Source organism: Corylus avellana, chromosome 6 (assembly GCF_965113065.1).
Source record: "Corylus avellana chromosome 6, dhCorAvel1.hap1.2, whole genome shotgun sequence".
Classification (NCBI taxonomy): domain Eukaryota; kingdom Viridiplantae; phylum Streptophyta; class Magnoliopsida; order Fagales; family Betulaceae; genus Corylus; species Corylus avellana.
Genome location: NC_142495.1, coordinates 28,897,028 through 28,913,582, shown reverse-complemented (window position 1 = coordinate 28,913,582; position 16,555 = coordinate 28,897,028). Strand labels below are relative to the sequence as shown.

At 34.8% G+C, this 16,555-nt stretch overlaps 3 protein-coding genes across 3 annotated transcripts; 1 reads left to right on the top strand and 2 right to left on the bottom strand.

Moving 5' to 3' along the window:
• Window positions 1-436: 436 nt before the first annotated feature.
• Window positions 437-3,572, top strand: LOC148585164 (uncharacterized). The gene is made up of 3 exons (XM_088517916.1): window positions 437-583; window positions 2,180-2,428; window positions 3,189-3,572. Exon 2 carries the CDS (start codon window positions 2,184-2,186, stop codon window positions 2,415-2,417), a length of 234 nt encoding a protein of 77 aa, XP_088374042.1. The 5' UTR covers window positions 437-583; window positions 2,180-2,183; the 3' UTR covers window positions 2,418-2,428; window positions 3,189-3,572.
• Window positions 3,573-4,030: 458 nt separating this feature from the next.
• PROT1 (proline transporter 1) lies at window positions 4,031-8,546 on the bottom strand. Its single transcript, XM_059602559.2, has 7 exons — window positions 8,163-8,546; window positions 7,323-7,547; window positions 7,099-7,193; window positions 6,205-6,394; window positions 5,822-5,946; window positions 4,841-5,056; window positions 4,031-4,604 (listed from the first exon to the last, which is right to left on the bottom strand). Exons 1-7 carry the CDS (start codon window positions 8,257-8,259, stop codon window positions 4,227-4,229), a joined length of 1,326 nt encoding a protein of 441 aa, XP_059458542.2. The 5' UTR covers window positions 8,260-8,546; the 3' UTR covers window positions 4,031-4,226.
• A 6,055-nt stretch (window positions 8,547-14,601) lies between these two features.
• LOC132187378 (L-type lectin-domain containing receptor kinase IV.3) lies at window positions 14,602-16,086 on the bottom strand. Its single transcript, XM_059601673.2, has one exon. It carries the CDS (start codon window positions 16,048-16,050, stop codon window positions 14,815-14,817), a length of 1,236 nt encoding a protein of 411 aa, XP_059457656.2. The 5' UTR covers window positions 16,051-16,086; the 3' UTR covers window positions 14,602-14,814.
• Window positions 16,087-16,555: the final 469 nt, after the last annotated feature.

Sequence of the window (16,555 nt, the reverse complement as noted above, 5' to 3'; positions counted from 1 at the left end):
GAAATGAAGAAGTTCTTATCATGTCACCAATATTATACAAGTATTTCATTATACTAACATTGCAGTGTCAAATAACATAATTAAATACTTGTCGAATATTAATGTGGTATATAACATTACTTTTCACATTAATATAAGAGATATTATATATCATAATTTTTATCTCCAGACTTTGGGTTTTTTTTTTTTAACAATTATTTGATCTAATTAAGAATTAGTTTAGAGGGTCACATTAATTATTAAATAGTTTTAAAATAAAAATATAATTTTTATATTTATTAAAAAAAAAAAAAACCTTCAACCGACAAAATATCCACCCACGCTCTTTCCTCTGTAATAGTCTAATAGAAAACACATTTTAATTTTAGGATGGAGAAAAATAAAAACACCTTCAACCGACAAAATACCGCTTCCATCCATGTTGTTTCCTCTGAAGTAGAAAACACATTTTAATTTTACGACAGTAACCAAACGCGGCCTTAGTTTTACAACAAAAAGAAAGGGCATGTTCTACTGCCCTTTTCTGGTTTCGGTGAAGCCTCTGCTCCATACTCCGCGACTTCAAAGCTTTTTCTGTAATCAGGTGAGCAACAAATAAATTTCCTATTCTGTCCCTAATTCCATAAATTTTAGATTCATCTATTAATCTTGTAGCTTCGTAAAGTTTGAGATTTTCAGACTATTACATGATTTCCATGATTCGCATCGGGTTTTCGATTTGGTGTGCAGATTTCGCTCATATTTGTGTATCTCGCAATTGGGTTATTCTTTTTGTGTTGTGGCGATCGAATTGCTGGGATTTGAAAAAAAAAAAAAAAAAAAAAGGTAAGGAAGGAAGGTTGATACCCATTTTCGTTAGGGATCATTTTTGGAAAATGCACATCTTTAGAACTGGTTTTGTGAATGCTAAATTGATACCCATTTTCGTTAAGGATTTATTTGGTTTTTGGAAAATGTACATCTTTAGAACTGGGTTTCCGAATGCTTACTTTTGCAGCACAATCATATACGAAAGGATAGAAAATGGGTTACATTTGTTTTTTGATACAATGTCAAATGATAAGGAGTAATTACGTGATAGGTATAATGGTGAGCAGTCTGATTATGAATATGGACAGATTTCTTATTTCCTCACATCTTTGAGAAAAACAAATGTTCTATTGGTCCGTTTAGTTTAATTCAGAAATGAGTTTGGTCCTGGCACCGGGAGAATGTGATATTTTTCAGTACATGAAGTTTAGGAAATTCAGGAACTATACAAGTTACCCATGCTAAAATGTGAGTTTATTGTGTGTTTTACGGGTTAAATGTAGGGCTGAGCAAATTACCGATTAACCGACTTTCGACGGATTTCGACCGACACCGACCGTTACCGACTAGATGGCGGACAATAGACGGCATGATTCTTTGTATTCCGAATTTTTCGGTTCAGTAGGCAGAAGAGGTTTTAACCAAACCGACTTTACCAACAAATTTGCCACTTTTCCACATACCGACATTACCGACACCGACTTTACCAACTTCCGACTGACACCAACTTTACCGACTGCCATTCAGTTCGAAATGCGAAATAAAATAAAATTTGACGGAATAAGTCGGTGAAATAACTACTTATCAAAAAAAAAAAAAAAAAAGTCGGTGAAATAACCGACATTGTCGGTTTGAAAGGCAAAAATAAAAATTTTATACCAAAACCGACATTAACGACCAACGCTCAACCCTAGTTAAATGGTCAAATTTGTTTCTGAACTCTTCTGCATCCAATGGAGAAACATGCTTAACTAGTGCATTTGCATGACACCATGATGAGTACACAATTCCTATCATCTCATGTCTACAGCATGTATTTGAACTGATTTATGGAGGGTGGAGTGACAACTTGGCAGCTGTATTCATACTGCTATATTGCTGAAGTTGCCTTTGGGCTTTTATGTGCGCACTTTGCAACTTTGACATCATCCACTTGTATCACCTGTAAAGAATGTGTTGTCAAAATAAACAATGTTAGGATTCATGTCCTTTCTGTCATGTCTGTTAAATGGATGCGGAGAAGATATTTTGCCATCCTCTTCTCTAGCAGTTTTATGTATAAAATACAAGAGGGATGAAGGCCAGGGTGAAGATTGCCTTCAAATTGAAGTCCATTATGGTTTTGCATAATAACTATTTCATCATACAGGAAAATGGGTTTGTGGACATTATTGGAGGGATGTCTACTTCTTGCAAATGCATTGGCAATATTAAATGAGGACCGCTTCCTGGCACATAGAGGGTTGAGCTTCTCAGAATTCTCAGGGGGCAAGACCAAATCATTTAAGGGGCAACTAATAGGTCTCATTTATGCAACCCAGTACTTAAGAGTTCCTCTCATACTGCTAAACTTCATCTGCATCGTTGTAAAGTTGGTGTCTGGATGACACCACACAAGGTAAGATATGTTTTTATAGTAGTTTGGATTTTCTGTTTACTCAAGTATGACTAGAACAAATTTTCACCCTTATGTTACTACTGAAGGAGCAAGGATATTTTATGTTTCATGAAAACAGAGTTTCTGTCGATTGTCAAATACAAATAGGATGTAAATTATTTTCTGAAATTGAGAGCTGGTCTCTCTTAATACAAGCAGACTTGTATCGTATGACTTTCCTCTGGGTAGCTTTTGTTTAAACTATGGTGACAGTATATTTTGTTCTGCACAATGCTGATTTTTTGAGCTTAGTTTTCGTTATAAGTGAGACTATGCATTGGTGCTTGAATGGTGTTTAATTCGAATTTAAACAGGAACAGAAATTCCTTCAGGGTGAATTTATCGCATTAACAGCAATATACCAAAAGCACAATTTGTTAAACAAAGACAAAATATGTGTCTCACATTAATGATGATAACAACAACCAGTTGTAAAATCTTTGACTGAACCTTCCTGTTTCTACCCCCTTCCAAAAGAAGGTTAAGGAATAAGAAGGAACCTCGCTCTCCAGAGTAATGATCCTTTGGAGTCTTTTATAGGTTAGCTTGACTTATTACCTTTTCTTCCCCGCCTTCCCATTGACACCTTTCTTTTGCAGGTTTGTCCTTTTCTGACTTGTATGCTATAAAAACGTTGTCATTTATAGTTTCCTTGTCCTGTGATGATTAAAGTATTTACTGATGAGGGGATTTATATGATTTTGTTTCTGAATGATTGCAGATTTCATTAAGTTTTGTGATGGATGGGACTCTACAAAAAAGACATTTTTCTTCTGGAAGGCTGAGGAATTTTCTCTTCATCTTCTTCTTGGGGGGTGTAGGGGGAGGAGGTTTAGAAAAATCAAGAAACTCTTTTTTTGGAAATGGCCCTTTTATATGATTAGTTGGGGAATGAAGATATTGTGAATTTGGTTGAATGTTACAGAGTGGTTTTTGTATTTTGTTGAAATAGCTTTTGCGGTTTATGATTCAATGGTGTAGGAACTTTGACTTTTTGCTGTTACTGTTTGCCAAGGTATAAACGATGGATGCAGCACATGCTTTAGTCTCTGTTGGTTTTGACATAAGTTCCTCCCTTACAATTCATGAATTAACTTTCTGACTATATGCAGCATTTAGTACTGTTATTCATTAATGGAACTTGTCACTGTTTCAATGAATTGGTATGATAAACAAGTACTTCTCATCGTGATAAATATTGTGCCTTGTGCAACATGGTGCTTAAATTGATTTTCTTTTAGGTAGAGAATTAAATGAATCTTTGAAACTAAAATTAAATTGCTTAAACGACTGGGGTATTTCTTTCTCTTTTTAAATTGTCTATCGAAAATTTTAAATTCAACAGATGGAAAGAAATATCTGTTCAAGAGAGAGAGGGAGAGAGAGAGAGAGAGGGAAGGTGTAAATGGACTCTCACAGGAAATAAGGTATTTTGCTCGGATAGCATGAAGAAACTTGTCATAAACTAAAGAGATGGAAGAAGAGAAAGAGACAAGATATGGAAGAAGAGAAATAGAGATAAAAATTACATGGTTTGATCTATGACATGCATTGACGGTGAAATGCTTTAAGCCTAACAAACGGGACAAGAATCGTATTTAAATAAATAGGGCATACATTATTCTATGCTTGAAGCTTTAAGCCTAATAAAACAATGTAACCCCAAAATCTGGATTGGGAAAATTACAATCATGGGAAAAATTTAAATAAAAAATAAAAAGAGAGAAGAAGAAAAGGAATACTAGAAGAAAAGGCTTCATCATAAATCTGCAAAAACATGGTATGTTTTGGAATCTACGGCAATGAGCCTCAGGGCTGCAATTGCTGCTGCAACGGACATACAGCCAAAGAAACAAACATTGAGCCAATGCCAAAGCTTCTGTAAAGAAGTGAGTTTGTTCTTCTTTGCCACTAGATACATGTGGTTTGCAAGGATAAAAGTCAAAGGAAACGTGCTGATTGCCCCGGTGAGGCTCATGAAATCTCCGAGGAACGGCAGAAGAGCTGCCACTAGCGTGGTAATAGCGAGGTAGCCACCTCTTACAACAATTCTGAATGACAAGTTGCGCAATGACAGTGCACTTCCTTTAATCCCATACTTGGTATCCAAAAACTCATACATTGGACTTGCAAATATCTTCAAGCAGCAGATAACACGTATATTAGGTTAGTGTAACAAAAAGAAAAGAGTAATGTTGTTTAGTAGACTATTATACGACTATCATACAACTGGAATGACGTGTTAATAAACTTTTTTATAGCCATGTCATTTCAGTTATATGGCAATTATATAGGAGTCTCTTCAATAGCATTTCTCATAAGGAAATGATAACAAATTTTTTAAAAGCGAAATGGAGAATCATAGAAAAGTACATGCAAAGCGATGACTGTTTGCAGGAAGGCAGCTATATTGGCCATTGTCTTAACCCAAACTGAACCCGTGACATTGTTGAGCAAGTAAGACGATGTAGAAGATCCATAGGCCCAGTACCCAACAAAAGTAACAGCATACATTGGTAAAACCCCCGCTGTGAACTGGAAGTACAAAGCTTTTAACATGTTGTCAACAACAGGCTTCCTCACCGTTGCCTGCAAGAACATTGCAGATAAAGAGTGAGTTTTGAAGGCAGAGCTAAAGAGTAAAATACAGAAAGAGATGGATACACATGGCATGCCTATTCTGGCTGTCGAATAGAATGCAACTACAGCTATTACCAATCAGAGGTGACTTAATGGCTTTTAATATAAAGTTTTGAAACTTGGAAAGATGTTTAAAAAGCCCCATGTTCATGAAATGGAAGGATACTTATGAGTTTAAGCTAAATGCAGACGGACATCCAATTTGACCAACTTCTTAAATGATTTTTGAAATGAGAAAGGTTACACGTACATTTATAACCCATCTCATGTCCATCTCTTTTGTAAATCCATCATTGAATATGTGGGACTCACATTGGGCCCCACATTTTCAATGGTGGATTCGTCCCTATACGAAGATGGATAGGAGATGGGCAAAAGATGGAAACAAAACATTTCTTTTTTGAAACATACGTGAAGTTTCTCATTCTGCAAAATGATACATACGCTTGGGAAATGTTATGCGAGTGATATAATCAGCTGAAGCACACCAACAGCTCTGATTTTCTTATTTTTGAAAAGCAACAAGAGGATTCATAAAATTATGGTTTCCCCCGAAAGGTATCAAAATGGCAACTATTCATGACCATAGACCACATAAAGGAAGAAACTTCCAAAAGTTATAAAACATGAATCACAAGACATTATTTATGCAGACGAGACCATTAAAATTTCTCTTATTTATCGAGAAATCAAGGATCTGAACTCCTGGCCTACCTGTATTTCTGGAAGCATTCCAGTATTGAATGCGAAAACAAGATTGGCAGTTGCCCCTATTGTTGTGAAGATTTTGGAAGTTGTTGTTCCTGGAATGTCATAATCCCTAGCTGGTGCTCCGATTCCTACAACACACACAATATCAATGCAAATTCGAGACTGTAAATGCAAATTTGAGACTAGAAAATTACTATTAAGTTGAACTGGCCAAGATGAGAAAATGACAGATGAAAGGTGCCAGCCTAAGAACCTAGTTCTATGTACTAGCATGTATATTATTTGGTATTTTGTGTCCCTTGGAACATAAAGGAAAGAGTGTATAATATTATCTTAATAAACTTCAAAATAGCAAGCACAATTCTGAATAAAACAACAAAGCACACCATCTTTAACCGACAGCACAAATGCTATGATGATATAAACCAGGCTGAAGAACGTTGAAAATCCCAGCCAAATCCTCAGTGCTGACAAATGGGGTATCCCTATGGCAAACAATGCACACACAAACCCAGCTATGACAATACAGTAGGGAAGCTTCAAGACATGGTCATCCCTAAAAAGAACATATACAGCCTGCACAGCAAATGCATAGACCAAAAGGTTAAGAAAAAAATCTGACAACTTTAATCATTACATCTATGGACTTACTACAATTCACGAAGACGATATTCTTAACCGATGTGGGACAAAACTAGAATTTCTGATTAGGAGGGGCCAAAATATTAATAAAGGGCTAAGTCTAATTTTGATAAGGGTCAAACTTAATTTTTAGGCTGAAAAATATATATACTTAACTGCATATAAATATTTTAAGAAATTTTTTTTAGCTATATATAAATACTTAACCATAAATACATAAATCTTTTAACTATATATTTATATATAAATATTTTAATCATATATAAATTTGTAACTAGAAGGAAGAGGGGGCTATGGTCATGAAGCACACTATAACGCCCATGGGATACAGAAAGTGAAAAGTGCCTCGTCAAGTTGTCATGTATTTAGCTTAATCTCATTCAAATAGCTCGACAGTGACTACCAGATGCAAAGCTATTGTAAAATAGAATGAGGCAGCATATTATCTGAATATGATGGAAGATTACTTAACAGGAAGGAAAAAAAAAAAAAGAAAAAGGAATCTTTCCTTTACTGCAAACTGCTGTTTTTTTAAGGATAAAGAATATAAAAAAAAAATGTTCCAGTTGCAGACAACTTGATTTCTCGGAATATGCTAATCTGATTGAAAAAGGGCCCTGTTTATTCTATGATCTTACCTTCAGAGCCGAGCCAGCCAAAATGATAAACCCAGTGTTAATCATGAAAAGGTTGACATATTGCAATCCCCATGTAAGAGAATAAGCTTTCCTGCCTGCCCTTGAGACAACCCCAACAAACAAAGCAATGTTAGAAAATAAGACAAACTAACAAATCAAATAAGATGTTTTTGAGAAAACGGATCCAATTAATTCTCCTCTGCTCTTTTCCTTTTTGCTCATACCATATATATATCCGGCAAGATCTCTGTATCTGATATGCCTCTTCCCCCCAAATTCATGAAGCTTGGCAATAAGAGCATTTGCATACAAAGATATAGCGGTGGCAGCTATCAAACCAACCACACCATATATCCAACCCAGAGGAACCATGATAGTCCCAGAATATCCCAGTACATAAGCACTGTTGATACCAGTAGTTAGGACGAACCCCACTTGAAACCATGAATCTGTACATTCATAAAAAATAATAATAAATAAATAAAAATTAAAAAAAGTGAAATGAGCTCCAAAAAACATAAAATTCAACATCACTAACTTATGGAAATTGAAATTCTTTATCCTAACAGATTACCAAGATACAAAATTTCCTCTTCCTTAGATATTTGCGGCCGGGAAGAGTTTCAAGATTGCAGAGGTGGTATCAAACATAGCAAAGCATGGCAGACCATAATTGACAGAATTGATACAATAAAGTAAAATTGTTTTTGAAACTAAAGGCCCAAATGTTTTTATAACAAACGAAACACACAACACGTCTTCAGGCTCTGTCAGCATAAAAGTAATGATTCAAATAAAAATCAATCAATCCTCTCTTGCTCCGAAGAATGATAAACCATTTACCCATCTCAGTATCTCACCCAAAATAAAATCACTTTCAGAACCCCAAATACCGTACAAGCAATACCCGCCAAACCCAGATACCATATAAATCCATTTTTCACAACCCAGATACCATATACGCCAGTAAATGCCATAACAACCTCAAATAGAAGAAGAAGAAGAAAAAAAAGAAAAGAAAAAGGAAAACGACAATGGAAGATAAAGTAAGACAAATGGGAAACCTTTGCTGATCTGATGAGCCGTTTCTGGGATGTCCACGGCCAACTGATCCTCATCCCGCACTTTGCCATGAAGAGAATCTGCTTCGCCGCCTTCCATGCTCGGTTCTCGTCCCCCGAAGAGCGCCGCGCTCTCTTCCTCCTCTTCTTCGAGTATACAGCTCACAGCCAGCGTATCGAATCGCTGCTCTCTTAACCCGCTTTTATACAGCAATTCTGTATAGTTACAACCAGCGAATCTCTCAGACCCAGCTCACTTTTTTAGAAACATTTAATTCTGCTTCTTTTTAGCCTGCCGATGCGAATCCCAAAGAGAACGACCCAACTTGGTTGGAGTCTGATTTTTCCTCTCTTCTTTTTTTCGTACGTGGAAGTGGCACCAATGGAGTTTCGTGCAAATGGCATTTATTTTCCTTTTTCTCTTTTCAATATAAAAATATCAATAAATAATTTATAAAATAAAATATTTATAATTACTTTTATCTTTTTATATATATTGGCTAACAGCCATCAGTATCATGCATATGTTGTGCGTTTACTGACTTTGTTGTGTTCGTTCCGCGTAAATGAAAATTAAGAGTTTGGACCGTTTGCTTCACCCTTCAATTTTGCACGTTCTTAAATAAAATTGTATAAATAATTTCATTTCGGAAAGCATTTGACAAAAAATAGGCATTTTTAAATACTTACAATTTTTAAGAATGAAGTATGAACTACTTATTTATTAAATAATTAACTACATTAATTTTTTTTTAAAAAAAATAAAGATATTTTAACTCATAATATGAGCAAGGACAAACGGTGATATTTTCAGAACTAAAGAATATCTTTAGGTCATGTTAGACTTGGACTAAAGAATATCTAGTTTATAGTTATGATTTTTTTTTTATAAATCTTATAGTTACAAATGAAACACACGACTCACTAACAAAATAATAATAATAAAATATTATTTCATATTAAAAAAATATAAAATAAAATAATAAAAAATAAGGAGTGGTCGGCCATCCCATGGCCCTTTGGGGGTGGCCAAAGCCACCTAGCCCCCAATTGGGGTAGTCCAGCCACCCCCAATGGAGTGGCAAACCACTCTTTATTATTTTATTATTTTATTTTATATTTTTTTAATATAAAATAATTTTTTTTATTATTATTTTGTTGTTAATGGGACAAATATTTCATTTATAACTCTAAAATTTCTTACCATAAAATAAATATTTTTCAATTCAAAATAAATTGAAGGGGATTCTAATCCAATATTTTCTTTTGTTTGTTTACAAATGATGGTTGATATGCAATTTGGGTCACAGGGAGTTTTAATGGTGCTTGTGGATTAATAAGGTGCCACGTGGGACATCGACAAGCTTGTCCTGTTTTTGGGAGAGGAGTAGAGAATTAAGCCCACCAGCACCAATGTTTTTTTTTTTTTTTTTTTTTTTTTTTTGACACCAATGTTCACTTAAGTCTTATATTGAAGGATCAGTCCAGATCAAAGTTTTAAATGGGCTCCCACCAATTATTGCATCTTTCTTTCTTTTTAATTAATTTGTTAACCAAAAGAAAAAAGATAAACAAATAAAAATAAAAGTGAGTGCACCATCACCATTGTCTTTACATTACTATCATTTTATATTTTAATTATTGTATGAATAAATAAATGAGAAACAATTGGACTCCCCCGTCTTGTCAAAGTAGCATATGATTCGTGTCTTTTTTTTTTTTTTTTTTTTTTAATTGATGAGAAAAAGATATAAAAACAAACAAATAAATAAATAAATTCAATTACAAAGGGTTCTTCACTTCTTCTCACTCTCCACCATCCAGCACGAGCTCTATAAATTTTAAAGCATAAAAGGCGATATTATGTCTTCTCATTTTCTTTTTTCTTTTTCTGAGGATTTAAAATTATGAGTATCAATTTGTGTTTATATGTCAAGTTCAAAACGTATCAAAACATGAATATAAAATTATATTACTTGAAATTTATTATAGAGCCTGCCCGGCACAATGCAACAACTTTCTTATAGCTAATAAAAGATTAAAGGTTACCTTTTTTTTTGTCAGGAAAAGTACACTTTACCCATCCAAAGTTTAAAGCAATTTTCAATTCAATCTTTAATATTTTAATTTTTGTAATGCATCCCTCTAAATTTAAATTTTTTTTCAATTCGACCAATGCTATCTCAAAATTCTCATATAGCCCATATATATATAAATTAAAAAAAAAATCTCGTGGTCGTAGCCACCCATTTGGCCATTTGGCAATTTTTGCACCGCTAATTTTTTTTTATTAAAAAAAAAAAAATTATGTGCAATATGAAAATTTTGAGATAATATTAATCGAATTAAAAAAACATTGCAAATTAAAGAAAGTGCATTGCAAAAATTAAAATACTAGAGAATGAATTGAAAATTGCACAAAACTTTAAGAAAATAAAGTGTAATTTTTCTTTTTCTTTTTTTTGTTTGTCACTATTTGGTAGCCACCTTTAATTATTACACCATCTTCAAAAAAAAAACATTCCCACCAACTTTTGTAAGTACTAAGATTGCTTTATTCATCGATTTCTTTTATTTTTTTCAGTGCTATAAAAAGGTTCTTCCATAATGACCCAACAAAATTAAAAGCGTTGTGAAATCAATCAAAAATGACGACAAAGACAAAATAAAAAAGATTGCATTATATGAACTTTAGTCGATATGGTGACTAATTTTATATTCGTTAGTCCATTTGGAATTTGGATTTCAAAGAAGGGGGTTTAGTAATTATGATAAATCAATTCCACGGCATGTTAAGGACAGTACGTACTACACTTGCCAAATTGATTGGCTGTTGCATCTTTTAATATGAAGAGGATATATTCTATTATTTTTTTATACGAAAATGGGATATTAAATTATTAATAATAAAATCACGCTTTTTCCGTGGGGTAAATGATTGATCGATAAAGCGAAATATTTTAAGATTTTTCGCAGGAGATATGGTACTCTTTGTTTCCATGGTGTTTTAGATGACTTTATGTGCCATAATGGGATGCCTAAATAGTCAAAGGAGAAGTTAAACAACTTAAAACAAATCAAGAATAAAGTTTGGGTGGAAGATAACCTCACGTATATGAGTAACCAGGGATGAAATTATAATTTCTCATTTGGAGGGACCAAACTATAAATGAGAAGTTAAACTTGTTTTTGATGGGATCCCGGGTCCGGTCTAGTTTTTAAGCTTAGAAATGCATATAAATTCAAATTTATATATATAAAGTAAAAAAATAATACCGAAAACAAAGGGGGCTATGCCTCCTCTTGGTATATTAATAGTTTCGTCATTGTGAAATTGTTTCATTATTGTTAGAATATATTTTTCATATATTCTAATTCAAGAAGTGAGGCTTTCTCTCACACTTATAAAGTGATTATCAGCCCCTTCTACAACCGATGTGGGATATCTCCTCCTCACACATCGGGCCCTGGGTCGGAGTAACGACAACCTGTTTCTCCCATGGACTGTTAGGCCGAGACTTATTGGTAAACTTAAGCTCTGATACCAATGTTGAGATAATGATGATGTGAGAATATTGAGCGGAAGCAAGAAAAAGAATGAACACAGAGAACTTACAGATGGTTCGGTGTTAGACACCTACGTCCACTACTAGGAGTACCCATAAGGGCTACATTGTACTCATTAACTTGATTTGTCTACAATACAAATGTCTCTATTTATAGGGTAATATTTAAATACAATTATTGTAATTAAATCTCATTGATTTGATTACAATCTCAAGATTTTATTACAATTAACCCATAAATAGATAATATTTGATATCAGCATAATTATAATATATACGAAAAATATGTAATATTCTAACTATTATAACAACAAACTTTATTTTTATGATTACGAAGGAAGTATGATTTTTTCTCAAAATAGTAAATAACTAATATTACAACTACGGAAAAAAGTGATGATTAATCTCTTTATAGTACGTCTTATTTTAGGTTAGGACAAGGTTTCTCAGTTTATTAAATTGACATTTATTTTTAGAGTATGTAATTATCATATACATTTTTTAAAAGATTAACATTTCATAACAAATATCCTTAAGATTAATATCAAATTCATAAACTGAATTAAATAAATTTCTCTCTTACCATAATTTGGATGAAACTTGGTATTTCAAATCTCCATACATAAATGACTCATTGACGTGTGGAAATTCTTCTATGAATACTAGTTGCATAGAATTTTCTACAGAAGTTGCGTAATTTATTTCCAATGTGTTTTAGGTGAAGGTTAACGTAACATCAGTTAGATATTCTGCCAAATTTTTCTGACTTATTTTTGACTTTTGATTTATTTTCTTTGACAACGATCATTGATCAACCGCCATGTGACGTGGATTCCGAGACATTCCCTTACTATATTACTAACTTTATTTTAATCATTGATTCTCGTTTTTACCATTCCTCATATAAAAATCCAAGCCCCAACCGATACTTGGCCCCATCTATGGAGATACGATATCTTATAATGGTCCAAAAACAAAGAGAATATCTTCTAAAGTTGCTAATACTACACTCTGCCCACTTCATCATCATCTTGGCTAGGTGAAATAGAGGCACGGACCTAACGATATTTACGAGACATGATCGGAAAGTGCTACACAAATTAATTTGAAAAATTTTTTAAACTAACGTGGTAGACCATGAGTGTAAACAAATGTGAAAAAAAAATTATATATATGTTTTTTAATTTAAAAACTACAAGGGACTCCTCATCCCGCATCCAGCTTTGTGGGATTAGAGTTTCCACATAAATACCTCCTTGAGGGTGGGGTGGGAGTTAGTCGTTGGCACCACCTCCTTCCACCTTTTTATTGTTTATATCTTAAATTATTTATTTATTTACTTTTATTTTTGGTTTTAAAGAATATGCTGATGTAGTAAGAATGTACACGTGACAATATTTTACAAGTTATATGCATTTGCGATAAAAATTCGATTAGTTCTTCAACAAGAAGTTGATAGAAAAGCAAGTCGATAAAATTTGTTACTTTGGAAAACCCTACAAACTTTTGGATAAAGTAATAAATCATACGGAACAAATTTATATTCAACCCTTATTTTCAATAGGTTTCTAGCCTTAACATCACAACTCTTTGCATTGCATATTGGCATAGAACACGAATCACACAATTTATTATTTATTTTTTAAGCAAATTCAAGAATCGAACTTGGGGTAAATACGAAAGTCATGTATACTATCCACACGAAATTACAACTGTAACCTCACCTTTCATTCCTTACTAAAAATCATTGTAAGTTAAAAACAGCCACCAGATCATTTGTTTGACTTAATTTCTACTTTTTAATGTATTTTTTACTATTGTATTTCGTCTTGGGTCTGTTGTAGGAGAGTCGATCCACCCCCTTTACGTTATTAAGATTACCCACTCTCTCTTCCTTTAAGATTATAAATGAAAATGATCATCTCTTGTAATCATTTTTCTTATTCAATTAGAAAAATAAATAAAAAAATAAAAAAACCATTTAATACATGAATTTGGATTAATGAAAATGATCATCTCTTGTAATCATTTTTCTTATTCAATTAGAAAAAATAAAAAATAAATAAAAAAACCATTTAATACATGAATTTGGATTAATGAGTTATGAGTATGTAAGAGGTGGAAGAAAGGATACCAGAATGCATAGAATTTCCGGATCCAAACAACACATTTGCAAAGGACTCAAATGCTTTAATTAAGGAGATGAAGTTATATATGGATCCATAACCTATAGGGAGGGACACAAGATATGCCATTGGACCCATAGGCTGGCGGAGTTGAATTCATATCGTTGCTTCAAAGTTCAATTAATTAATGCAAAGAAAATATGTCACAATTAATTAATGCAAAGAAAATTCACGGAATCACGGGTCTTCTGCTAACAACGACTTTATTAAATCGTTGGTACTGAAATAGCATTTACAGTAATTAAATAGTATTTGCCTATCGATGACATTTTACACCCCACTAAGAGATGTCTAATATATTGTTGGAAAAACATAAACATAAGAAATAAGAAACATGGAGTTTGAACTCTACCTTTATTCTAGAACTCACAAATAAGGATATTTGGTAAGTGTTTTACAATGTATAATGATGCATCTCACGTCCAGATTTGAAAGAACTCAACGATGGTGTTTTATTATAAGAACAAAACACATATGCCTACAACCTAAATGTTATTTAAGAGACAATAAAAGAGAGAATTGAGAGACTCATAATTTCGAATTACTACCCCCAATCCAAAGGTGCCACGTAGCCCAAAATGCTTCATCACCTCTTTCCCCCTAAATAGAAGTTTGAATCCTCACCTTACTATTTTTCTCAAAACCTGCTTTATAAGATTTTCTCCGACAACACTTCCGGCAAGTCAGCTGTGCAAACCAAGTACATCATAGTTCATTCTAGTACAATTGTTATATGTTACAGAATTTAGTTCTAGCTCTGCCAACGTTAGTTTCTATCAACAAACACAACAGAAACACAAAATCCCACAACCAATTTCATGCCCGGCCATACCTTAATTTATTCCAAGTGTTCCCCCATGGCACACCCAAGAAAATGTGGCCAGAAATTGCGGACGAGCAGGATCACGAAGCGGTGGCTGAGACAATAATGGAATTCTTGAAGCCCTCTCTATTTTTCTCAACATCCACGGCAACCTTCTCGTACCCGAACTCCACAGCGTACACCGGATGCTCCGCCGCGTGCTTCTTGAAAAAGATCACCGATAGAAACAGCACCACAAAAGCCACCGAAGCCCCACACACCGTCGCGAAAATCAAACATCCGGCCACTGACAACGGACGCACTCTCCTCCTCTCCAGCCTCACGCGCTCACCACGCTCCTCCTTACCCACATAACTCCGCGGATCCACCGGCAGCGTGTGAATCGAATTCGGAAACTTTCGCACCCTAAACCTCCACGAACACACCATCCCGTTCCGAGAAGCTATGCCCACGCGCACGTCGTCGTCCATCCACATTTCGGCCAAATCGACCGCACGCGCCATGATCGGATTGTACGGCCTCGCGTCCCCGTATTTGGCGAGCCTAACTTCCAGTCGCTTCGAGCTCGCATCGTAGTCGATCCAAGATTTCAATCCATTGTTGTCGCCGTTGCTTAGCACCAAACTCGAAGAGGAAACGACGCCGTTCACATTGATTCTCACGTAGCTGGCATTCGAATCACCTACATTGCCGTCCATTTTCGCATCAAATCCGACGGACAGAAACCTGTTCTCTTCGGAGAGCGCAAACGAACCTCCAGTAGTCAACCATTTTGACCAACATCCGCTGGGAACGAAGTCGAGAACAAGGCCGTCGCCGTCGCCGTTTACGGGGAAGATCGAGAACGAGAGCTCCGTTGAGAACGACGTCGGATGATTTCCGTCAAGGAACTTGAACGATTCATCGCGCATGAGAAGCCCGAATCTCGAGATCGACGGCCGTGTGAGCTTCACGCACCGCATGCCATTGTTGACGGCAACCATGTCGGCGTAGCCAAAGAGGGCAGTTCGGGAATCGAAGTTGAGGTTGGTGGTTGGGGTTCGATAGATTGGAACTGGATCGAAGCCAAACCCGGTTGAGAGAGAGGACGTGGGGTTTGAGATCAGGGTTAGGGCATAGGGAAGAACTAAGAGAGAAAAAGAGAGTTTGAACCTGAGAGTGTGAATTTCAGCCATAATCGATTTGCAGAGTAAGATTGAATGAGCAACCAGTACCTCACTACGCTTGTTTGGGGCTTCTTCAGTATTGAAGCAGCTGGCACGCAGAATAACTAGATAATGGGCCGGTCCGGGCCGATCTTCAAGCTTTACGGACATAAACGTGTAGTTCAAAGTTTTTCTGTTCAGGCCCCAAATATCTATATATGGGCTGCAAATCTTTGTCGTATAAAACTTAGGAAGACACGAAAAAGCTTATGAAAAAGAAACTATTATCTGCAGGACTGAACCAGGTTGTTAAAGTCTACAAAGATTCTTCACCATTGTATTGTTGAAGAAGAGCAGCCCATAGCCTGACTCAATGGGCCTCTATAAACATGTATTTGGCCCAATCCTTTCATTATATCTTAATAAATCGTGCATTTTTTTTTAAAAAAAATACATATTTTTATCTATAATTTAAAAAGGTGAAAAAAAATTCATATTTTCAATATGTTTTAAAGACACTTTCAAACCATCAGTACTATATATTCACAATTTTGTCTAAAATCGATAGTAGTGTTTTGAAACAGTAGGGAATTGTTGTATAGGTAGGTCGATAATAGAATGGCCCCGAGTGGACAAGACCTTGTGTCTGGTATCTGCTGCACGCAAAGGTGTGCAT